Source organism: Theropithecus gelada, chromosome 2, assembly GCF_003255815.1.
Source record: "Theropithecus gelada isolate Dixy chromosome 2, Tgel_1.0, whole genome shotgun sequence".
In the NCBI taxonomy this organism is placed as follows: domain Eukaryota; kingdom Metazoa; phylum Chordata; class Mammalia; order Primates; family Cercopithecidae; genus Theropithecus; species Theropithecus gelada.
In genome coordinates this window covers 193,232,801-193,258,159 of record NC_037669.1, presented here as the reverse complement: position 1 = coordinate 193,258,159, position 25,359 = coordinate 193,232,801, and the positions used below count along the sequence as shown (strand labels likewise).

Here is a 25,359-nt window from a genome sequence, read left to right as displayed (position 1 = left end):
AGCGTGGTGGCACTTGCCTGTAGTCCCAGCTACTTGGGAGGCTGGGGCAGAAGAATCGCTTGAATGCAAGAGGTGGAGGTTGCAGTGGGCCGAGATTGTGCCACCGCACTCCAGCCTGGGCGACAGAGCGAGACTGTGAAAAGAAAAGAAAAGGAAAGGGAAAGGGAAAGACATAGGATAACAAAATCAAAACATTAAAAATATAAGGCCTAAAACACAACAGATTCAGTTGTCAAACTAGTAACATCTTTATTTTGTCAAGATATTTAACAATATTAAAAAGTTCAGATTTCTTCATGGTCATGTCTTTTCCCAGCTTTTCAAAGATTCACTCAGTAGTAGAAACAGCCAAATGCTGCTACAACGCAGAACAAACTGTCCTGAAAAACAAATGCAACACACACACACACACACATCCAGAATGTTAGTACTCAAGAGGGAATGAGAGCAGCACAGGCAATTGAAACTAACACCATCTCAGATCTTTCCAATTTTTTTTTCTTTTCTGAGACAGGGTGTCACTCTATCACCCAGGCTGCAGTGCAGTGGTGTGATCTTGGCTCACTGCAGCCTTGACCTCCTGGGCTCAAGCAATCCTAACTCAGCCTTCAGAGTAGCTAGGACCACAGGGGCATGCCACCACATCGGGCTAATTTTGTGTATTTTTTGTAAAGATGAGGTCTCGCTATGTTGCCCAGGCTGGTTTTGAACTCCTGGGATCAAGCAATCCACCCACATTGGTCTCCCAAAGTGCTGGGATCACAGGCATGAGCCGCCTCGCCCAGCCACCAATTTTCAATCAGGAAGACTTTTTCCTTCTTCAAGAAGTGAAGGGTTTCCAGAGTATAGCTATGCTATTGCTTGCCTGAGGGTAACTACAAAATCGCTTGCTAAAAGGTTAGGATGGGTAAAGAATTAGATTTTCTGAATGTAGAAATAAAATGTGAACTAATGAACATATTCATAATACATATTCATAAAATATTCACATATTTCCTGATTTATCGCAGACATAATGTATGAAATGCTTTGAGTTTCTTGGAGTAAACTGATGAGTAAAATTACTCATCCCAAGAAACCATGTTATAAGTACCACTGATAATAAGAACAACAGGACCTTGTCATAAATTCTGGATAAGAGAAAGTCTCTGGGTGTTTGTTCTTAATTGATAAAATTTATTCGTCCATCTTTTAGTTCAGAATCACAAAATGCTTTCCAGAGCCCAAATTGCTTAAAACACTTTTTAGGCACTTCTTACAAGATTTCCACCTGCCTCAGCAATTCCTGAACCACTAACCTCACCTCCAGCCTGGTAATGATGGGGTTAAAACAATTCCAACTCAACTACCTGATGATTAACCAAAAGCAAAATTCTTTGGTTTAGCCCAGCTCCCTGGCTCCTTGGGTGGATAACTCTGAACTGTGTTCTACAACAGTGCTGTGATAAAGGACCTGCTTTGTTTTTAACTTCCAGTCTCTCATGGAAGGATGCTTTTGTAAAATGCAATAAAAATAGATAACTCAGAACATGAAATGGAAAAAAAGAACATACAAAATACAGCCCCAATTTTTTTTCTTAGATTCATTGCACAAAAGATTACTTCGTCAAATTGCTGTAAGATTTTCTACACCAACCCTTATACTCAATGTATGTGCTTACCTCATCATGGACCTGTAACAAACAGGTCACAGAGTGGTGTTGGTTTGTGCACCCCCGTGAGTGGCCCTGGTGGTGTTGGTTTGTGCACCCCCCTGTGAGTGGTCCTGGTGGTGTTGGTTTGTGCACCCCCCTGTGAGTGGCCCTGGTGGTGCTGGTTTGTGCACCCCCCTGTGAATGGCCCTGGTGGTGCTGGTTTGTGCACCCCCCTGTGAATGGCCCTGGTGGTGCTGGTTTGTGCACCCCCCTGTGAGTGGCCCTGTCCTACAGCACCACCCAGAGTTCTCCAACAGGACTGAGCCCTGTTATCCACAGCAGTTTTCTGCTCAATGGCACATGATTTGCCCTCCTCTCTCATTTCCTCTGTCTCTACTAATGTTTCCTGGAATCTCCCAAAAAAAGTGCTTTTTTTTTTTTTTTTTTTTGAGACAGAGTCCTGCTCTGTTGCCCAGGCTGGAGTGCAGTGGTACGATCCTGGCTCACTGCAACCTCCACCCTCTGAGTTCAAGCAATTCTCCTGCCTCAGCCTCCCAAGTAGCTGGGACTACAGGTGCCCGCCACCACACCCAGCTAGTTTTTATATTTTTAGTAGAGATGGGGTTTCAGCATGTTGGCCAGGCTGGTCTTAAACTCCTGACCTCAGGTGATCCGCCTGCCTCAGCCTCCCAGAGTGCTGGGATTACAGATGTGAGCCACCACATCCGGCCTAAAGTTTTTTATTACATATTGTTCATTTGAATATTAAGTGGCCCCCACTGGATGTTAATAGGCAGAAATCGTGCCTGCCTTATTCATCATTATCCCTAGCCCCTCCAGTGCAGAAGCTGACACATAATAGGAACTCAGAACTATTTGCTGAATGAATGAATTGTATCATCTAAAGATGCATTTTTTGGCCGGGCCCGGTGGCTCACGCCTGTAATCCCAGCACTCTGGGAGGGCAAAGCAGGCAGATCACCTGAGGTCAGGAGTTGGAGACCAGCCTGACCAAATAGTGAAACCTTGTCTCTACTAAAAAATACAAAAATTAGCCAAGCATGGTGGCATGCACCGGTAGTCCCAGGTACTCAGGAGGCTGAGGCAGGAGAATTGCTTGAACCTGGGAGGCAGAGGTTGCAGTGAGCCGTGATGGTGCCACCACTCTCCAGCCTGGGTGACAGAGCAAGACTCTATCAAAACAAAGAAACAAACAAAAAAGATGCAGTTTTAACTCCGAGAAGCAAAGAAAAAAAAAATCTCTCTTTTTTTTTTTGAGATGGAGCCCCCCTCTGTCTCCGGGCTGGAGTACAGTGGCACAATCTCGGCTCCCTGCAACCTCCGCCTCCGGGGTTCAAGCGATTCTCCTGCCTCAGTCTCCTGAGTAGCTGGGATTACAGGCGCCCACTACCACGCTCGGCAAATTTTTATATTTTTAGTAGAGACAGGCTTTCACCATGTTGGCCAAGCTGGTCTCGAACTCCTGACCTCCTTGGCCTCCCAACGTGCTGGGATTATAGACATGAGCCACTGCACCCGGCCTGAAACCTCCTTTTAAAGATTCCTCTTTATTTTTGCTTAATTTTAATAAATGACTTTAAGATGAAGTAATAAATTTTGTTACTAAAAGAAAAATCACCTTTGCTCATGGAATCCCTGCCGTCCAAATTTGTTTGCAACTTAGCAAAGCGTGACTTGTTCGAATGAACAAATAAGTGATTTTAAAGTTTTAGTTACAAATTATTACTTTAATAAGGATTATCAGGATTGAGTTTTAGAACACAGTGATTTATGGAGGAAGTGGCTAAAAATAATTTTAAATAATATGCTAACTAAAGAATATGCTATTCACAAATTCAAACCATGAAAAATTATGTCATACGTAAACATGCAAGTTTCCTTGCCTATAAGCAGCATGGTGGGTTTCGGCTTTAGTAACACAAAAACTAACAGTCAAATCATTTCATCCAGAGGTCAAAGATGAATGACTAAGACTGCAGCGTCTTTCCATCCTAATCAATAGTGAGGAGTTTGACTTGCAGCACCCACGTCCTTAGAAAGGGAAAAGAGGTCTCCAAATACACTTACATTCATGAAAACATCATGAGTATAGTTGTCAGTGTCAGCATCCCAGAAACAGCGAGAAGCCATGCTAAAAAATCCAAGAATGAAGAATTACCAACAATCCAACAAGGACCTAAACGACACATATCTGCCATGAGCAAAAGTGTTCCTTAGTCCACTCTCACAGATCTGTACTTCCAAACCTTTCCCAGGTTGGTGCCCACAGAATACTGTGCTTGTACCAGAGAGTATACTGGGTCAGCTAGAGAAACTGGAGTCAGATGAAGCTGCTTGCGACTAGAGGTGATCAGCCAGGAACTCTGACAGCCTCAGGCCCTGCCTAATGGTTATAAGGATCAATACTAGAGATTTGTGTGTGACTTTTAATGAGCTCAGCTCCTGCACAATAACAGGACAAGGAAGGCACAGAAAGAGCCCAACAGATTTAGTCCAACCTGTTCATTTTATAGAGTCCCAGAAAAAGGAGAAACTCTGAACTAGAATTCAAACTTCTAACTAATTATAACTCCAGAAATATCTCTACAGAATGCTAAACTCCCTCGAAACTGGATATTCTCCTCTCTGTAATTCTTGGATAAGAAAAAATATTAGTCAAAATAAAAGCCAATTAAAAATCGAAACAACTTAAACGCCCAGTAGGACTGGATTGGTAAATGAAAATATGGTATTTCTCAGGATCCGAGAGCATTTTAAAGAGAAGAAAAAAGAAGAAATAATGACGTTTTCTGGCAACAAAATTCTAAGTAGACCTTAAAGAAAAGTTTTGCAAGACACAGTGATGTGTCCCTGTAGTCCCAGCTACTCAGGAGGCTGAAGCAGGAAGTATCATTGGAGCCCAGGGCTGTAGTATGTGATGATCACACCTGTGAACAGCCACTGCACTCCAGCCTGGGAGACACAGCAGGACCCTGGCTCTTAAAAAAACAAATTCCAAAAACATGAAAAGCTATTCACAATATAATGTTGAGTGAAAAAAATAGGCCGGGCGCAGTGGCTCACACCTGTAATCCCAGCAGTTTGGGAGGCTGAGGTGGGTGGATCACCTGAGGCTGGGAGTTTGAGACCAGCCTGCCACATGATGAAATCCCATCTCTACTAAAAATACAAAAGTTGGCTGGGCGTCGTGGCACACGCCTGTAATCCCAGCTACTCGGGAGGCTGAGGCAGGAGAATCGCTTGAACCCAGGAGGTGGAGGTTGCAGTGAGCTGAGATCGTGCCACTGCACTCCAGCCTTGGCAACAGAGTGAGACTCTGTCTCAAAAAATAATAATAAATAATAATAATGTGAAGTGAAAAAAATAATTACAAATGTTTTACATTTCTATTAAACTATGTGTATGATTTATCATGCAAACACTTATTGAGCACTCAGTTTGTGCCATTCACTAGTCTAAGTGTTTTACGTGTATTAACTCACTGAATCCTATGAGGTACTATAATTATACCCATTTAGTGAATGTGAAAACTGAGGATTAAAGAAATTAAGTGCACAAGGTCATACAACTAGGTGACAAAGCTTGCCTTTGAATTCAGGCAGTTCACAACCCATACCTACAGAGAAAGATATATATATACCTTATATTATATCGATTCTTTCTTTTCCTGAAACAAAAGGTTTCACATATTCATTACTGAACCCAGCCTACTATCGCAGGGCATATAAACAAAGAGAAAAAATATATTCCCAATAAAACACGTCCAACTGTCCAGACGGTGGTGACATTTTCAGCTTGCGATGGTAAGATGGCCGTGACCCCGACACAGCGTGCATACATGTGCCAGCCAGCTCATGTGCAGCTCCTTACAGACGCAGCTTGGCTTTTCAGCAACGTCTCCTTTCCAGTTGTGCCTCATTTTATTACCAGTTTTCGTCCAGATCCACTGGAGAATGGGACTATTTGGCTTTTGTTTCTTGGCCAAGAATCGCTTAATTTTAAAAGACTTGTGAGAAGACATGACAAGCAGCAGAATCAAGCACACAACACGAGAGTTGTTGTTTTGTTTTGTTTGTGAGACAAAAATACAAAATAGTGAGACCCCAATTCTTTTATTTACTTCTATTTCTATTTCTATTTTAATTTTTTGAGAGGGAGTCCCACTCTGTCAACCAGGCTGGAGTGCAGTGGCACAATCTCGGCTCACCACAACCTTCACCTCCCAGGTTCAAGTGATTCTCCTGCCGCAGCCTTCCGAGTAGCTGGGATTACACACGTGCACTACACACACACCTGGCTAATTTTTGTATTTTTTGAAGAGACAGGGTTTCACCATGTTGGCCAGGCTGGTCTCAAACTCCTGAGCTCAAGCAATTGGCCCGCCTCAGCCTCCCAAAGTGCTGGGATTACAGGTGTGACTTGGAAGAAACATAATGGTACAGGTTGTAGCAGGCAATGCTCCCACCAAGAACAGTAAGAAAAGCTGGATAAAATGAATCAGAGAGCTGCCAAAGCAAACAGGCCTAGAGCAGCCAAAATTCCAGAAAGAGGTGAACTGTAGGAGGTAGGCTGATATTCTGCCGCAGACTTTTTCCTGGGGGATTTGCTGATATTCTGCCGCAGACTTTTTCCTGGGGGATTTGCTGATATTCTGCCGCAGACTTTTTTCCTGGGGGATTTCCCAATTCAGGGCACAGGGCTGAGAATCTGGACCTTGCCTAGGCAGAGAAACAATTACTGAGGGAAAATTAAACTAGTAGGAGAGTTGGCGGTCTTTACTTTTTAAAATTTTTTATTTATTAATTTTACTTTAAGACAGAGTCCTGCTCTGTGGCCCAGGCTGGAGTGCAGCAGCACGATCTCGGCTCACTGCAACCTCTGCCTCCCTGATTCAAGCAATTCTGTCTCAGCCTCCCAAATAGCTGGGATTACAGGCATGCAGCACCATGCCTGGCTTTTTTTTTTTTTTTTTTTTTTTTGAGATGGAGTTTCGCTCTGTCACCCAGGCTGGAGTGCAGTGGCGCAATCTTGGCTCACGGCAACTATCACCTCCCGGGTTGAAGTGATTCTCCTACCCCAGGTCCCAAGTAGCTGGGATTACAGCAGCCCGCCACCACGCCCAGTTAATTTTTGTATTTTTAGTAGAGATGGGGTTTCACCATGTTGGGCAGGCTGGTCTCAAACTCTTGACCTCAAGTGATCCACCCACCTAGGCCTCCCAAAGTGCTGGGATTACAGGCATGAGCCACCATGCTTGGCCCTAATTTTTTGTATTTTTGGTAAAGACAGGGTTTCACCATATTGCCCAGGCTGGTTTCCAACTCCTGAGCTCAGGCAATCTGCCCGCCTTGGCCTTCCGAAAGTGGTAGGATTACAGGAGTGAGTTGCTGTGCCCAGCTGAGTCGGCAGTCTTAACAAAGCTAAGGAGGTAAAATGAGAGTCTGGAGGGAAGAAGATCCCATAAAAAAGGAAAAAGTAGAACTAAGCCTATCACATGGTAGGTTTTCTTTTCAAGACATGCTGAATTCAGGCCGGGTACGGTGGCTGACGCCTGTAATCCCAACATTTTGGGAGGCCGAGGCGGGCAGATCACGAGGTCAGGAGATCGAGACAATCCTGGCTAACATGGTGAAATCCCATCTCTACTAAAACTACAAAAAATTAGCCGGGCGTGGTGGCGGCGCCTGTAGTCCCAGCTACTCAGGAGGCTGAGGCAGGAGAATGGTGTGAACCCGGGAGGTGGAGCCTGCAGTGAGCAGAGATCAAACCACTGCACTCCAGCCTGGGCAACAGTGCAAGACTCCGGAAACTGTAAGTAGGAACCTAAAAAGCTAAGTGTCCTGACCAATATAATGGTCCTCCAGGTATGTCTATGTCCCAACCCCCATAACCTGTGCCTATGTTATGTTACATGGCAAAAAGGGCTTTGCAGATGTTTGATTAAATTAAGGTCTTAAAACGGGGTTATCCTGGATTATTCAGGTGGGTCCAGTTAAATCACAAGGGTCCTTACAAAAGTCAGAGTCAGACAGTTGAAGATGCTGTTGGCTTTGAAATTGGAGGAAACAGCTTGTGGGCTAAGGAGTTCAGGGGCCTCTAACTGGAACAGACAAGGGAACGGCTTGTGGGCTAAGGAGTTCAGGGGCCTCTAACTGGAACAGACAAGGGAACGGCTTGTGGGCTAAGGAGTTCAGGCGCCTCTAACTGGAACAGACAAGGAAATGGATTCTCTATTAGAGCCTCCAGAAGGAATGCAGCCCTGCTGACATCTTCATTTCAGTTCAATGAAACCCATTTTGGATTTCTGACCTCCAGAACTGTAAAATAATATATTTGTGCCATTTTAAGCACTGGGTTTGTGATAATTTGTTACAGCAGCAACAGGAAACTAGTACGCTAAGGAAAAAGCCTATGATATGAAGAGCAAAGTTTTATGCTGAGGAGACAAGCTCTGAAAGTCAGTACCTGTTGGAGGTAGAGGCCTGTAGAGGCCAAATGAGCACTCGAGGTTCTTCGTTGAAAGACTTGGAGGGCTACAATTAAGAAACAAGGGGGCCAGGCACAGTGGCTCATGCCTGTAATCCCAGCAGTTTGGGAGGCCAAAGCGGGTGGACCACCTGAGGTCAGGAGTTCGAGACCAGCCTGGCCAACATGGTGAAACCCCATCTCTACTGAAAATACAGAAATTAGCCTGGCTTGGTGGTGGGCGACTATAATCCCAGCTACTCAGAAAGCTGAGACAGGAGAATCACTTGATCCCGGGAGGCTGAGGTTGCGGTGAACCAAGATTGTGCCATTGCACTCTAGCCTGAGCAACAAGAACAAAACTCTTTCTCCAAAAAAAAAAAAAAAAAGAAAGAAAGAAAGAAACAAGGGTGAGGCCGAGGCAGGAGAATCACTTGAGCCAAGGACTTCAAGACCAGCCTGGGCAACATGGTGAAACCCCATCTCTACAAAAACATACAAAAATTAGTTGGGCATGGTGGCTCATGCCTACAGTCCCAGCTACTCGGGAGGCTGAAGCAGGAGGATCACTTCAGCCTAGGAGCCGGAGGTTGCAGTGAGCTGAGATTGCACTACTGCACTCCAGCCTGAGCAACAGAGTTGAGACTCTGTATCAAGAAAGAAAAAAAAAACAAAAAAAAATGATGAATTTAAGATAGGGCCTTTTTAAAACCGCAACTCTCAGATGAGCTGGCACAAGAAAATAAAATTTTTAAAAAAGATCAAACTGTAACCCAACCTCAATTCAGCTCAGTACCTGAAGGTAAGCAGCCAATACTCTTCCCACACAGCAGAAGAAAGAGTTAAATCCTTTCTGGAAGAAAATAATATCATCTGGAGGTCTACAGTTCTTTTAAACGATGTCTAGGATTCAAACTAGGCACGCCAAGAGACAAAGTCATCTACGTGATTATCAAGAAAAACACAAGGGAAACAAACTCACACATGACCCAGATACCAGAGTAAGCATAAAACAACCTTCAAATCACTGCTGGGGCCGGGCGCTGTAGCGCATGCCTGTAATCCCAACCTTCAAATCACTGCTGTGGCTGGGCGCCGTGGCGCACGCCTGTAATCCCAACCTTCAAATCACTGCTGTGGCCGGGCGCCGTGGCGCACGCCTGTAATCCCAACACTCTGGGAGGCTGAGGGGGGTGGATCACTTGAGATCAGGAGTTCAGATGAGCCTGGTCAACATAGTGAAATCCTGTCACTACTAAAAATACAAAAGTTAGCCGGGTGTGGTGGCGGGCACCAGTAATCCCAATTACTCGGGAGGCTGAGGCAAGAGACTTGCTTGAACCCAGAAGGTGGCGGTTGCAGTGAGCTGAGATGGCACCACTGCACTCCAGCCTGGGCGACAGACTGAGACTGTCTCAAAAATAGAATAAAATAAAATAACTAGTATGACTAAAATGTAGGAAGAGTGGGGAGCAATAGAAAAATATACGAATTGGCTGGGCGCAGTGGCTCACGCCTGTAATCCCAGCACTTTGAGAAGCCCAGCCTGGCTAACATGGTGAAACCTCATCTCTACTAAAAATACAAAATTTAGCTGGGCATGGTGTCGCATGCCCATAGTCTCAGCTACTTGGGAGGCTGAAGCACGAGAATCGCTTAAACCCGGGAGGCAGAGCTTGCAATGAGCCCAGGCCACACCACTGCACTCCAGCCTGGGCGACAGAGCGAGACTCCATCTCAAAAAAGAAAAATATATAAACTGAAGCACAGACAGGAAAAAGAAAAATCAGTAAAAAGCATAAGAGACATATGGAATACAGAGAAAAGACCAAACACACATGTAACCTAAGTCCTAAAAAGCGAGCAGAGTGGATGGAGCAGCAGCAGTGTTTTCAAAGAGAACAGCCACCTCTGGGGCCCCGAGCTTCATTTCTAATGCCATTCTCCAACACACTGAACAGGGGCTCCTTGGAGAAACGGCTGAATTCTAGGGCTGGGGCAGGGAATGAACACAATGGAGCTTCTCATAGTGCTAGAAAGTAAGGAAGTGCTCAAAGAAACCCACCAGAGTAGAGTCAGTGGGACACAGGAATCCACTGAAAGCTCTCAGGGGCCAAAGCCGGACCAGTCAGCACTCCCGGCTCACTGGCTCCCCCAACCCACCGAGCCGTCTTTAAAAACTCTGCTCCTCCTTGGCCGGGCGCGGTGGCTCAAGCCTGTAATCCCAACACTTTGGGAGGCCGAGACGGGTGGATCACGAGGCCAGGAGATCGAGACCATCCTGGCTAACACGGTGAAACCCCATCTCTACTAAAAAATACAAAAAACTAGCCGGGCGAGGTGGCGGGCGTCTGTAGTCCCAGCTACTCGGGAGGCTGAGGCAGGAGAATGGCGTGAACCCGGGAGGCGGAGCTTGCTGTGAGCCGAGATCCGGCCACTGCACTCCAGCCTGGGTGACAGAGCGAGACTCCGTCTCAAAAAAAAGAATTAAAAAAAAAAAAAACTCTGCTCCTCAAATGCTGGGGAGGCCGATGCGTGAATTACTCTTTCTCCATTGCGATTCCTCTGAATCCACTCTGTCTAGGCAGAGGGCAAGGTGAACCCACTGCGCAGTTATAGAAAGAGTAACTTGACAGTGATGAAACCTGAAAAGCACTACCTCAGGCAGGTAGTCAAAGTTCACATGAACAGTGATATGTCGTGCTGACAGTATGTCCCATTGATATGATATGACGAGAATGGCATTGGACCTCTGTGATCTTCCTTCCAGAAATCTGTAACCCCAGACTAATCATCAGCAGAAAAATCCCAATGGAGGAACATTCTACAAAATACCTAACCAGTGCTCCTCAAAAATGTCAAGGTGATGCAAAGCAAGAAAGTCTGAGAAACTGTTACAGCCAAGAAGAGCCTAAAGAGACATTTAATGCGGCATCCTAGACAGAATCCTAAAGCAGAAAAAGGACGTCAGGAAAAAAACTAAAGAAATCAGAACAAGGTTTTATTTGATAACACTGTATCAACATTGGTTCACTGATTTTAACAAATGTTCCACACTATGTAGATGGTAACAACAGGGACTGCTATTGGTTCATTCATTTTAACAAATGCTCCATTCGATGGAGATGTTAACAATAGGAAGTCCAGGTGCGGCAGACCATGCCTGTAACCCCAGTGTTTTGGGAAGCCGAGGCAGGAGGACTGGTTAAGCCCAAGAGGTCAAAGCTGCAGTGAGCCACGATGGCACCACTGCACTCCAGCGTGGGTGACAGAGCAAGAACCGTCTCAATAACGTAATTATTATTCTTATAGTAATAGGGGAAACTGGGTGTGGAGTACATGCAAACTCTGCAAATTTTCTATAAATCTAAAACTATTTTAAAATACACATTTTATTTTTTTATTTTTTATTTTGAGACAGAGTCTCACTCTGTTCCCCAGGCTGGAGTGCAGTGACGTGATCTCAGCTCACTGCAACCTCCATCTCCCAGGTTCAAGCAATTCTCCTGCCTCAGCCTCCCAAGTGGCTGGGGTTACAGGTGCGCACCACCACGCCCGGCTAATTTTTTGTAATTTTAGTAGAAATAGGTTTTGCCATGGGGTTGGCCAGGCTGGTCTCGAACTCCTGACCTCAAGTGATCCACCCACCTCAGTCTCCCAAAGTGCTGGGACTACCGGTGTGAGCCACCGCACATAGCCAAAAACAATTTTTTTTTTTTTTTTTGAGACAGAGTCTAGCTCTGTCGCCCAGGCTGGAGTGCAGTGGCGCGATCTCTGCTCACTGCAAGCTCCGCCTCCCGGGTTCACACCATTCTCCTGCCTCAGCCTCCCAAGTAGCTGGGACTACAGGCACTCGCCAACACGTCCAGCTAATTTTTTGTATTTTTAGTAGAGATGGGGTTTCACTGTGTTAGCCAGGATGGTCTCGATCTCCTGGCCTCGTTATCCACCCACCTCGGCCTCCCAAAGTGCCGGGATTACAGGCGTGAGCCACCACGCCCGGCCCAAAAACTTTTTTTTTTAAACAAAGGCAATGGCTAAGAATTTTCCCAAACTGATAAAAAAAAATCAACCTGGTTGGGTGTAGTGGCTCACACCTGTAATCCCAGGACTTTGGAAGGCCAAGCGTGGTGCTGGGCACCTATAATCCCAGCTACTCGGGAGGCTGAGGAAGGAGAATCTCTTGAACCCGGGAGGCAGAGCTTGCAGTGAGCCAAGATCGCACCACTGCACTCCAGCCTGGGCGACAAGAGCAAAACTCCATCTCAAAAACAAAACAAAATCAACCCATAGATTCAAGAGACTCTGAGAACTCCAAGCAGAATAAATATAAAGAAAGTAATAGTGGCTAGAGAGAATACATCATCTTCAATTGAATAATAAAACTTACAGCTGACTTATGAACAGAAACAATGGAAACTAGAAGACAATGTAATCACTTATCTACCTACCTACCTACCTATCTATCTGAGGCAGGGTCTCACTCTGTCACCCAGGCTGGAGTGCAGTGGCACAATCACGGCTCACTGCAGTCTCAACCCTCCTAGGTTGAGCACCTCAAGCCGTCCTCCCACCTCAGCCTCTCAAGTAGCTGGGACCACAGGCGTGTGCCACCATGTCCAGCTTATTTTTGTATTTTTTTGTAGAGACAGGGTTTTGCTGTGTTGCCCAGGCTGGTCTGGAACTCCTGGGCTCAAGTGATCCTCCTGTCTCAGCTTCCCAAAGTGCTGGGATGACAAGTGTGAGCACTACGCCCGGCCCTGATGGGAGACTTTATAATAGATGGATCCATCGACAGTATCTGAACTCCACCATCAACCTTAACCAGGTAAAAAGAGATGACCAGCTGTTTTGTACCTCCTGAGAAGACGCAATAAGATGTACAGAAAACAGTCTTTCCCCAACCTCAAACCTATGGCTAATTAAGACTAGACCTAACTACTTATTTTCAAGAAGTACAGGAAATAGAAGACATACTAAACAATACCATAGGTATATAAATCAGCAAATGCCAGAATATAGGAAACTCTACAGGACAAACAAACCAATTTCTTCAACAAATAAATGGCAAGAAAATAAATAAATAAATAAATAAATAAATAAATAAATGAATGACTGGGCATGGTGGCTTACACCTGCAATCCCAGCACTTTGGGAGGCCAAGGTGGGTGGATCACCTGAGGTCAGGGGTTCGAGACCAACCTGGTCAACATGGTGAAACCCCATCTCTACTAAAAATACAAAAATTACCTGGGCGTGGTGGTGAGCACCTGTAATCCCAGCTACTCGGGAGGCTGAGGCAGGAGAATCACTTGAACCTGGCAGGCAGAGGTTGCAGTGAGCCAAGATCATGCCACTGCACTCCAGCCTGGGTGAGGAAGCAAGACTCCGTCATAAAAATAAAATTAAATGGCAGGATTAAAAGAGGAAAGAAAGAAATGAGGCAGCAAAAATGACAGATTAAAGTAAATTTAAAGCCAGATGCCATGGTGTGCACCTATAGTCCCAGCTACCTGGCAGGCTGAGGTGGGAGGACCACTTGAGCCAAGGAGTTCTAGTCTGTAGTGTGTTATGATCACGTCTGTGAATAGCCACTGCACTCCAGCCTGGGCAATATAGCAAGATCCTATGTCTTAAAAAAAAAAAATCCTAATTTACATATTAACCAAATGCAATGTGTAGACTTTATTTGAATCTTAATTTGAAAAAATTGTAAAAAAGAAAATAATAGGTCTAGCATATTGGGTCAAACCTGTAATTCCACCACTTTAGGAGGCCAAGGCCGGTGAACTGCCTGAGCCCAGGAGTTCAAGACCAGACTGGCCAACAGAGTGTGACCCATCTCTACCAAAAAATAAATAGAAAATTAGCCAGGTGTGGTGGTGCACATCTGCAGTCCCAGCTACTCAGGAGGCTGAGGCGGGAGGATCACTTGAGCCCAGGAGGCCAAGGCTACAATGAGCTGTGATAGTGCCACTGCACACCAGCCTGGGTCACAAAATGAGACCCTGTCTCTTTAAACAAAAAAAAAAAAAGGAAGAAAGAAAACGCATACATATATATATGAGGCAATCTAGGATATCTGAACAATAACGGCATATTTTATGATACTAAGGACTGATAATATTTTAGAGATAATAAAGATATTTTATTTATTTATTTTTGAGACAGAGTCTCGCTTTGTCACCTAGGCTGGAGTGCAATGGCATGATCTTGGCTCACTGCAACCTCTGCCTCCTGGGTTCAAGAAATTCTCTTGCCTCTAGGCTGGGCGCGGTGGCTCAAGCCTGTAATCCCAGCACTTTGGGAGGCCGAGACGGGCGGATCACGAGCTCAGGAGATGGAGACCATCCTGGCTAACAAGGTGAAACCCCGTCTCTACTAAAAAATACAAAAAACTAGCCGGGCGAGGTGGCGGGCGCCTGTAGTCCCAGCTACTCGGGAGGCTGAGGCAGGAGAATGGCGTAAACCCAGGAGGTGGAGCTTGCAGTGAGCTGAGATCCGGCCACTGCACTCCAGCCTGAGCGACAGAGCGAGACTCCGTCTCAAAAAAAAAAAAAAAAAAAAGAAATTCTCTTGCCTCAGCCTCCTGAGTAGCTGGGACTACAGGTGCGTGCCATCACACCCAGTTAATTTTTGTATTTTTAGTAGAGACGGGGTTTCACCATGTTGGCCAGGCTGGTCTTGAACTCCTGACCTCAGGTGATCCACCCACCTCAGCCTCCCAAAGTGCTGGGATTACAGGTGTGAGCCACCGCACCTGGCCCCCCTCACTCTTGTAAAGACACTCTTACTGAATTGTCAAAAGGACAGATACCTTGTAATATAGATGAATAAAACAAGAAGGAAAAATCCAGCTACTCACAACACTCCTTCACCTCTTTGTTCTCCAATCACTACTTGCACCACCATTTTGTATCGGTCAAATCCCATTTCTAGAAAGAAAAAATAAGGTTGTTTATAAGCAAATATGTAGTAAAATTACTTATTGAGGACAACTTTGCCTAGAAATGGACAAAAACATTCAATCCACAAGTACTTAATGAATATGATGGTAAGCCTGGGAGTCAGGAAGACATGAAGATAGACCCTAACTGTAACTCACCAGGTGTATAACCTCAGAAAGTGATTTAACTCTCCAGTTTAAGTTCCCTCATTAAACGGGAATATCAGCACTTACCTCCCAGGGTTGTTACAAGGTTAGGTAAGATATAGTAGTATCTTTGTATTTTTTTTTGAGATAGATTCTCGCTCTGTTGCCCAGGCTGGAGTGCAGTGGCGAGATCTCGTCTCACCGCAACCTCTGTCTCCCAGGTTCAAGTGATTCTCCTACCTCAGCCTCCTCAGTAGCTGGGACTACAGGTATGCGCCACCACACCTGGCTAATTTTTGTATTTTTAGTAGAAAAGGCGTTTCACCATGTTGCCCAGGCTGGTCTCCTGACCTCAGGTGATCCACTCACCTTGGCCTCCCAAAGTGCTGGGATTACAGGCATGAGCCACTGTGCCTGACCAGATATAGTAATCTAAAGCATCTAAACAGTGCTGTTAAATACTAGTCCCTCAATAAACCTTCCTTCCTTCCTTTTTCCCCTACTATAAGTCAGCTACTGAGCTGAACCTTCAAGACAGAGAAATAAAGAAGACGTTTTTCTTGCCTTAAAGAACTCACAGTAGTAAAGAACTCAAAGGACAATAGGGGCCCAGCACGGTGGCTCACGCCTGTAATCTCAGCACTCTTGGAGGCCGAGGCCGGTGGATCACCTGAGGCCAGGAGTTTGAGACCAGCCTGGCCAACGTGGTTAAACCCTGTCTCTATTAAAAAATATAAACATTAGCCAGGCATGGTGGCAGGTGCCTGTAATCCCGGCTACTCGGGAGGCTGAGGCAGGAGAATTTCTTGAACCTGGGAGGCAGAGGTTGCAGTGAGCCAAGATCGAACCATTGCACTCCAGTCTGGGCGACAAGGGCAAAACTCCACCTCCAAAAAAAAGAAAGAAAAAGAAAAAGAAATAGAAAAATAAATTGAGAAAGGAATATGCTTCTAATTCAAGGAGTGGCATGCATGATGTACACCAGGGACACAGAGCCAGTGGGGGCAGCTCCTCTGCCTGGGCAGTGGCAAGAAATCACTGGAGAAGACTTCCTGGAGGATGTGGCCGGCCAGTAAGCTGAGCCTTGAGGGCTGAGTGAGAGGGGACCAGGTCAGCCCCATCTCTCTGCACGCCTGAGACGGAGGGGCACGTGCACAGCAGGAAGGCATGGGATCTCCAGAAAACTGTAAGCTGTTCGGTCAGACAGACAAGAAAAAAAATGAAGATTCCAGAGCAAAACGAGGTGATCCAGCACCATTTAGCTGTTTACCCCAGAAACTACATTCTAAAGCAGCAAAATCCTGAAAATTATCACTAACAGCAACTCTGAAGAGAAAAAAACGGAATGGGCATTTTTAAATCTTTCTACTTTTTTGACCAAGGAATAGTGGAAAGTTTTTTTAAACAAACAAAAAAAAGTGAAATAAGCGAAGCTGAAACAGAGCCAGCTCTCTCTGATGAACGTACAGGTTCCAAGATTCCATTGTAAACTGGACCATCTGAAGACTACAGCAATCTCCCATGTGGGGCATGAGCCTAATACAGCGTGTTTAACAAAATCCTAAAAGACAAAGTCCAAGTAGTTTTTAAAAAACACTGCGCACAACTCAGCTGAGCTTCCTCCTTTCTCTCACCAATTCCGAATCCTACAGAAATGTGTCTAGAATAATAAATACCCAACCCTTAAATTACAGTTCTGAGGGGAAAATCTGAGTCTCAGATATGGTGGGGAGGGGAACTTAAAAAAACCCACATCATATCACAGCAATTAAAAATCCCCCCCATCATATCACAGCAATTAAAAATCCCCCCCATCGTATCAGAGCAATTAAAAAACCCCCATCATATCACAGCAATTAAAAATCCCCCCATCGTATCACAGCAATTAAAAATCCCCCATCATATCACAGCAATTAAAAATCCCCCCATCGTATCACAGCAATTAAAAATCCCCCCATCATATCACAGCAATTAAAAATCCCCCATCATATCACAGCAATTAAAAATCCCCCATCATATCAGAGCAATTAAAAATCCCCCCATCATATCACAGCAATTAAAAATCCCCCCCATCATATCAGAGCAATGAAAAATCCCCCATCATATCACAGCAATTAAAAATCCCCCCCATCATATCACAGCAATTAAAAATTCCCCCATCATATCACAGCAATTAAAAATCCCCCCATCATATCACAGCAATTAAAAATTCCCCCATCATATCACAGCAATTAAAAATTCCCCCATCATATCACAGCAATTAAAAATCCCCCATCATATCACAGCAATTAAAAATCCCCCCCATCATATCACAGCAATTAAAAATCCCCCCCATCGTATCAGAGCAATTATGATGTATGGCCACCACAAAATGAAATGCAGCCAAATGGCAATAAACAAAGATGCAGTCGCAAAAACAAAAGAGTAACAAAGAAGAACAAGCTACTGCTGGGTGCCGTGGCTCACGTCTGTAATCCCAGCACTTTTGGAGGCTGAGGTAGGAGGATCTGTTGAGGCCAGGAGTTCAAGACCAGCCTAGGCAGCATGACAAGACCACCATCTTCACAAAACAATATTTTTTTTTTGAGACAGAGTTTCACTCTTGTTGCCCAGGCTGAAGTGCAATAGCGCGATCTCAGCTCACCGCAAACTCCGCCTCCTGGGTTCAAGCAATTCTCCTGCCTCAGCCTCCCGAGTAGCTGGGATTTCAGGCATGCAGCACCACACCCAGTTAATTTTGTATTTTTAGTAGAGATGGGGTTTCTCCATGTTGGTCACGCTGGTCTCAAACTCCCGACCTCAGGTGATCCATCTGCCTCAGCCTCCCAAAGTGCTGGGATTACAGGCATGAGCCATCGCACCCGGTCCACAAAATAATTTTTCAAAAAATATTTAAGAAAAGAAAGAAACCTCAAGTGGAAGGAAGGGAGGGAGGGAGTTGTGTAACAGAAAAAATTTGACTGGGCACGGTGATCAACCTGGAGAAACTCCATCTCTACTAAAAGTACAACATTAGCGGGGCATGGTGGTGCAGGCCTGTAATCCCAGCTACTTGGGAGGCTGAGGCAGGAGAATCGCTTGAACCCGGGAGGCGGAGGTTGCATTGAGTCAAGATCGCACCATTGCACACCAGCCTGGGAAATAAGACCGAAACTCCGTCAAAAAAAAAAAAAAAGAAAAGAAAGAAAAAAATCAACCTAGAAAATAATACAAATCAACGAACAAAGAGTTATTCCTCACATTTACTTCACAATACTAGAACAATGTAAGCTTATAAACTCAGTGAAACAAGAACTCAATCAGGTTATGGATTTTTTTTTTTTTTTGGAGACAGAGTTTTGCTCTTGTCGCCCAGGCTGGAGCACAATGGCGAGATCTCGGCTCACTGCAACCTCCACCTCCCAGACTCAAGCAATTCTCGTGCCTCAGCCTCCCAAGTAGCTGGGATTACAGGCACGCACCACCACGCCCAGCTAAATTTTGTATTTTAGTAGAGACAGGGTTTCACTATGTTGCCCAGGCTGGTCTCGAACTCCTGACCTCAAGTGACCCACCCACCTTGGCCTCCCAAAGTGCTGAGATTACAGGTATGAGCCACCTCACCTGGCCTGTTTTGTTTTGTTTTTGTTTTTTTGGAGACAGGGTCTCCCTAAGTCGCCCAGGCTGGACTGCAGTGATGCAATCTCAGTTCACTGCAACCTCCACCTTCTGGGTTCAAGCGATTCTCCTGCCTCAGTCTTCCAAGTAGCTGGGACTACAGGGGTGCACCACCACACCTGGCTAATTTTTTGTCTTTTAGTAGAGTCAAAGTTACACCATGTTGCCCAGGGTGGTTCTCGAACTCCTGAGCTCAGGCGATCCGCCCGCCTTGGCCTCCCGAAGTGCTGGGATTACAGGCGTGAGGCACCGCGCCCGGCCTCAATCAGGTTATTAAGCCACATAAACAGATGAAAAGAAAGACCACGGCCCTGGGGAACAAACAGAACACCCAGAAAAGATCATTCCAGAACCAATAAATTCAAATGGCAAGAAAAAAGACACAAATGAAAACAATTACTGGTTTAAGAAAATCATGAGTAAATGGCAATAGAAAAGGAAGAAGCCTGGGCAATATGGCAAAACCCCGTCTCTACAAAAAATACAAAAATTAGCCAGGCGTGGTGGCGGCGCCTGTAGTCCCAGCTACTTGGGAGGCGGAGATGGGAGGACTGCTTGAGGCTGCAGTGAGCCAAGACTGCACCACTGCATTCCAGCCTGGCCGACAGAGTGAGACCCTGTCTCGAAAAAAAAGAAAGAAAGAAAAAAGAAATTATGGCAAAGAAAAACTAATAAATATAGAAGGCAAAGATGGCTTAACTTAACAATATTTGGTGTCCTGAAGACAAGGAAGTAACAAGTAGAATAGGAAACATATTCAGAGATGTAAGGAAATTTCCTTTATGTGGAAAGAATAAAGTCTGCAGATTGAAAGCTATAAAACACTCATTAGAAAGTCAGAATCTTTAGAAAACCTACTGAGTATAAAGGTGAAGATGAGGATTCTTTCTTTATTTTTTATTTATTTATTTACTGAGACACAGGCTCGCTCTGTCGCCCAGGCTGGAGTGCAGTGAAACGATCCCGGCTCACTACAACCTCCTTCACTTTCCAGGTTCAAGCAATTCTCCTGTCTCAGCCTCCCAAGAAATCCCAGCACTTTGGGACGCTGAGACGGGTGGGTCACCTGAGGTCAGGAGTTTGAGACCAGCACGCCCGGATAATTTTTGTTTTGTTTTGCTTTTTGAGACAGAGTTTCGCCCTTGTTGGCCAGGCTTAAGTGCAATGGCGCGATCTCGGCTCACTGCAACCTCTGCCTCCTGGGTTCAAGCGATTCTCCTGTCTCAGCCTGGGATTACAGGCATGCACCACTATGCCCAGCTAATTTTGTATCTTTAGTAGAGACAGGGTTTCTCCATGTTGGTCAGGCTAATCTCGAACTCACGACCTCAAGTGATTCGCCCACCTTGGCCTCCCTAAGTGCTGGGATTACAGGTGTGAGCCACCACGACTGGCCACTAAATTTTGTATTTTTAGTAGTGACAGAGTTTCACCATATCGTTCAGGGTGGTCTAAAACTCCTGACCTCAGGTAACCCAACCATCTAGGCCTCCCAAAGTGCTGGGAATATAGGCGTGAGCCACCATGTCCAGCTAAAGGTGAGGATTCCTTAAGCAGAGAACATCAAGCTGGGCTCAGATTTCTTGACAGACAAGTTACCACTGAATGTCAGAAGGCAATGAAGCACAAGAGTCAAGAAAACAAATTATTACCTCAAAAATATATTTATCCAAAGTATATTCTACTTTTTGCGGGGGGAGGCGGGGGATGGAGTCTCGCTCTGTTGCCCAGGCTGGAGTATAGTGGCACTACCTTGGCTCACTGCAGACTCTGCCTCCCAGGTTCAAGTGATTCTCCTGCCTCAGCCTCCCAAGGAGCTGGGATTACAGGTGCCCACTACCATGCCCGGCTAATTTTTGTATTTTTAGTAGAGACAAGGTTTCAGCATGTTGGCCAGGCTGGTCTCAAACTCCTGACCTCAGGTGATCCGCCCAGCTCCGCCTCCCAAAGCACCGGGATTACCAGCATGAGCCACCGCGCCTGGCCCATAGTATATTCTACTTTAAAGGCAAAAGGCAGGCGCTCTCAAACACGAAAGAACCCAGGGAAGACAGCATTTCTGAGTCCTTTCTGAAAACAACTTACAACAAGATCTCATCATCTAAGAGCTGAAAGAAAGAACTCTTCCCAGCTACTTCAGAGGCTGAGGCAGGAGAATCGCTTGAGCCCGGGAGGCCGAGGCTGCAGTGATCTGAAGTCACACCACTGCTCTCCAGCCTGAGTGACAGAGAAAGACTCTGTCTCAAAAAAAGAAAAGAAATCAAGAACTCAACCATGAAAATGACATGGTCAAGGGACTCAACAGGAGAAAACTGATCCAGTTACAGAATGAATATGACATGACTATGGGAAACAGGTCTACAATATCCCATTGTCATTTGTCCATATATATATATAAAATGTAGAAAAGAAGTCTGTTGTAATGTTCGCCTAGTTTTTGGTTTTTTTTTTTTTTTTTTTTTTGAAACAGAGTCTCACTCTGTCGCCCAGGTTATAGCACAGTGGCATGATCTTGGCTCACTGCAATCTCTGTCCCTGGGCTCAGGTGATCCTTACACCTTAGCCACCCAAGTAGCTGGGACTACAGGTGCACACCACCAGCCTGGCTAATTTTTGTATTTTTTGTAAGAGACAGGATTTTGCCATGTTGGCCAGGACAGTCTTGAACTCCTGGGCTCAAGAGATCTGCCCGCCTCGGCCTCCAAAAGTACTGGAATTATAGGCATGAGCCACTGTGCCCGACCAATATTAATGCTTGTTTATTGGTGGTGGCATTCAGGTGATTTTTCTCATTTTATTTTTCTAGTGTTTAAATTTTGTATAATGAATGTGTACCATTTTTTACAAAAAATCTTAACAATGAACCTTCATTCAAAAGTCTAAAAACAAAAATGGGCCGGGCGCGGTGGCTCAAGCCTGTAATCCCAGCACTTTGGGAGGCCGAGACGGGCGGATCACGAGTTCAGGAGATCAAGACCATCCTGGCTAACACGGTGAAACCCCGTCTCTACTAAAATACAAAAAAAAATTAGCCGGGCGAGGTGGCGGGCGCCTGTACTCCCAGCTACTCGGGAGGCTGAGGCAGGAGGATCACTTGAGCCCAGGAGGAGGAGGTTGCAGTGAGCTGAGATCACACCACTGCACTCCAGCCTGGGCAACAGAGTGAGACTCTGTCTCAAAAAGATTTAAAAAAAAAAAGAACTTTTCAGATGGCATAACATTATTAACAAGAGAGACCAGGTGCAGTGGCTCACGCCTGTCATCCCAGCACGTTGAGAGGCCGAGGTGGGAGAATCACTTGAGGCCAGGAGCTCAAGATCAGCCAGGGCACAGGCAAGATACCATCTCTACAAACAATTTAAAACTTAAAAAATTAGCTAAGCATGGTGGCACAAGCCTGTAGACCCAGCTACTTGGGAGGCCGAGAGGGGAGGATCACTTGAGCCAGGAGGTCAAGGCTGCAGTGACCCATGTTGACGCCACTGCACTCCACCCTGGGCAAAAGAGCAAGACCCTATTTCAAAAACAAAACAAAACAGACAGAGAGACAAAGAGAACAGGGTAGAAAAAGCACAAAATATGCTCTACAGATGTAGTTTGGTAGGGTGGAGGGCTGAGTAAGGGACGTAGTTAAGGATGAGGGAGGAGGGATGGACTGCGGGTAGTGGAGGGCTGAGTAAGGGAAGTAGTTAAGGATGAGGGAAGAGAGATGGACTGCGGGTACTAAATGCCAGGCTGAGGAACTGACAGCTTGGGGGAAGAAACAATCAAGAAATAAGGGGAAAGGCGTCCCTGTACTTTCTGGCCTTTCTGAATACTAAGATTTTTTGGACAGTGGTTCCCTATAATGTTTTATTCCACATCTTCACTCTTTCTCACCATCTGTAAAAACTTACATGAGTAAAAGTCACCAAATAATTAGAGAAGACACGGAAGAAGTTGTATTTGATAGAATCCACAGCTAACATTCTATTTAAGTTTTTATTTTTAATAGAGATGTTTAATTTTTTTAATTTTGCTTTTTTTTTTTTTTTTTTTTTGAGACAGAGTCTCGCTCTGTCACCCAGGCTGGAGTGCAGTGGCACAATCTCAGCTCACTGCAACCTCCACCTCCCATGTTCAGGTGATTCTCCTGCCTCAGCCTCCCAAGTAGCTGGGACTACAGGCGCCCACCACCACACCCAGCTATTTTTTTGTACTTTTAGTAGAGATGGGGTTTCACTGTGTTAACCCAGAATGGTCTCGGTCTCCTGACCTCGTGATCCACCCGCCTCAGCCTCCCAAAGTGCTGGGATTACAGGTGTGAGCCACCGTGCACGGCCTTTATTTTGCTTTTTAATAGACATGAGGTCAGCTAGGCGTAGTGGCTCACGTCTGTAATCCCAGCACTTTGGGAGGCCGAGGCGGGTGGATCACCTGAGGTCGGGAGTTCGAGACCAGCCTGGCTAACATGGAAAAACCCCGTCTCTCCTAAATATACAAAATTAGTCAGGCGTGGTGGCACATCCCTGTAATCCCAGCTACTCGGGAGGCTGAGGCAGGAGAATCGCTAGAACCCGGGAGGCAGAGGTTGCAGTGAGCTGAGAACGCACCATTACACTCCAGCCTAGGCAACAAGAGTGAAACTCCGTCTCAAAAAAACAAACAAACAAATGACATGAGGTCTCACCATGTTGCCCAGGCTGGTGTTGAACTCCAGAACTCACGCAATCTTCCTGCCTTGGCATGCTAAAGCGTTGGGTTTACAGGCACCAGCCACCATACCTGGCCCCAATGTCCTTTGTTTAAAGATGGACAAGGGGGCAAATGGGTAACACTGAGTCTTTGAAGAGAATGAGTCATTTCCAGTTATCAGCATGATTACCTTTTAATTTATCTTTAATGTTTTCTGATAAATGTTTTGTGAGCTGAGGCATTTCTTCTGGAGAATATTGAGCATTTGCCAGTTCCTCCTTGAGCACAGCATGGATACAGTCTTTCACCACAGAGGGCCTGAACCTGAATGGAAAAATTTGTGAACATCTAGTTGGTGACTCCAAAACCCCAGCTTACCTTCACACCTCAACTTCTCCCATCTGTCATCAGTACCACTTAATCCTTTTTGATATTTTTTATTATAAAATATAAACAAATTAAGACAAATCATAGGCCACATGTGTATCTTCAACCTGGACCTGCACTGAACTTCAACACATTCCAACTGATGCTCCATCTGGAAGTTTATTAGGCAACTCAATACATCCAGTAATGAGCTTCTCATACTCCCCTCTCCCTCAAAACAAAATATATATTTGTTGTCAATCTTGTTCTGCACACTTTCACAAAATAAAATAAAATAAATAAAATAAAAAATACGGCAGAATGGCATTCTTAGTATTCAGAACCTTTTCCCAAGATAACTAAGCATATCTTTTTCTGTGTTCATTCTACCCAAGGGAAAATTTCTGTATGAAATTTGTATCACTTTTTCTGTGAGTTACCAAGAGAATAAAAATAAACAAAGAAATTTGTATCACATTATAATCAAAACTCCTGGTTTCCATATTTGCCAAGCATCAGATTCAGCAATCCGGTTTCAAACAACAGAGGAGACTGGGACGTGTTTTTAAATCTGCGTGCGTGAGTGTGTAAAGTGAGTGATGTTACAGACCCAGCTGAGTGCCCTCTGCTCTGGCCCGTGAGCCTTAATCCCGGGAAGGTCTCGGTGCGGTGGTCTAAGGGCCTCCGGATCCCGCCTGGTAGGACTTTGCACACATGCAGCTCCCGCGCCGGGAGGGAGCCCATCCTGGCACCCGTGCGCACACGGTAACCCTCGAATCACGGCTGAACGGCATCCCACGCGATGGCCTCCTGCCCCTATTCCACCCATCTCCTTACTCGGGACGCCATCCTGGGTTTCCCAGGGCCAACCATTCCCGCGGCGCCACCCTAAGACGCGCCCGGCGCCCCAACACTGTGGCCGCCGGTGGGGTCCCCTGCGGCGGGAGGGCCGTCCGGACGTCATAGCGGGGCCGCCCTCCCGCCTCGCGCCCCCCGCCCCGCAGACCCCGCGCGTCCCCCGCGCTCCTTTCGTGGCCCAGGTCCCAGGCGAGCTCCGCCCCTCAGACCAGCGCGCCCGAGGTCGCCCCGCCACAGCCCGTCCTCTACCCGCCTCTGCTGGAAAACAGGCCGCAGAATATAGGTGTTCTCCGGCTCCGAGTTCTTCTCAGCCTCGGGCACCCCGTCGCCCACCAAGAAGGACACCCCGGTGGACGTGGCCATGGCCGGGGCTTCTCGGTCCGGGCGTGGCTCGCGACGAAGGCCTGGCGGGTTGCGGCAGCCGCCGGCAGCTGGGAAAGCGTCTCCAGGGCAACAGGGCCGCCTTCCGGCCTGGCTGAAGCCCGCGAGCGCCCCGCCCCGCCCCGCCCCGCCCCGCCCCGCCTCGCCTCGCCCCGCCCCGCCGCCAGCCCCGCCCCGCCCTGCCCGCGCCTGCGCACCGGCTGCTGGGCG

At 46.2% G+C, this 25,359-nt stretch overlaps 1 protein-coding gene across 4 annotated transcripts; it reads right to left on the bottom strand.

The window, feature by feature from the left end:
• Positions 1-224: 224 nt before the first annotated feature.
• TCTEX1D2 (Tctex1 domain containing 2) lies at positions 225-25,265 on the bottom strand. 4 transcript variants are annotated; one of them, XM_025375806.1, is made up of 6 exons: positions 25,022-25,265; positions 23,735-23,868; positions 14,986-15,055; positions 13,371-13,488; positions 3,723-3,786; positions 225-380 (listed from the first exon to the last, which is right to left on the bottom strand). In XM_025375806.1, the coding sequence occupies exons 1-5, from the start codon at positions 25,129-25,131 to the stop codon at positions 3,757-3,759; spliced, it is 462 nt and encodes a 153-aa protein (XP_025231591.1). In that variant the 5' UTR covers positions 25,132-25,265; the 3' UTR covers positions 225-380; positions 3,723-3,756. The 4 variants fall into 4 exon arrangements, with proteins under 4 accessions (XP_025231591.1, XP_025231593.1, XP_025231595.1 ...); XM_025375808.1 differs by lacking the exon at positions 13,371-13,488 and adding an exon at positions 5,296-5,322 and having other exon boundaries at positions 25,022-25,226; XM_025375810.1 differs by lacking the exon at positions 13,371-13,488.
• Positions 25,266-25,359: the final 94 nt, after the last annotated feature.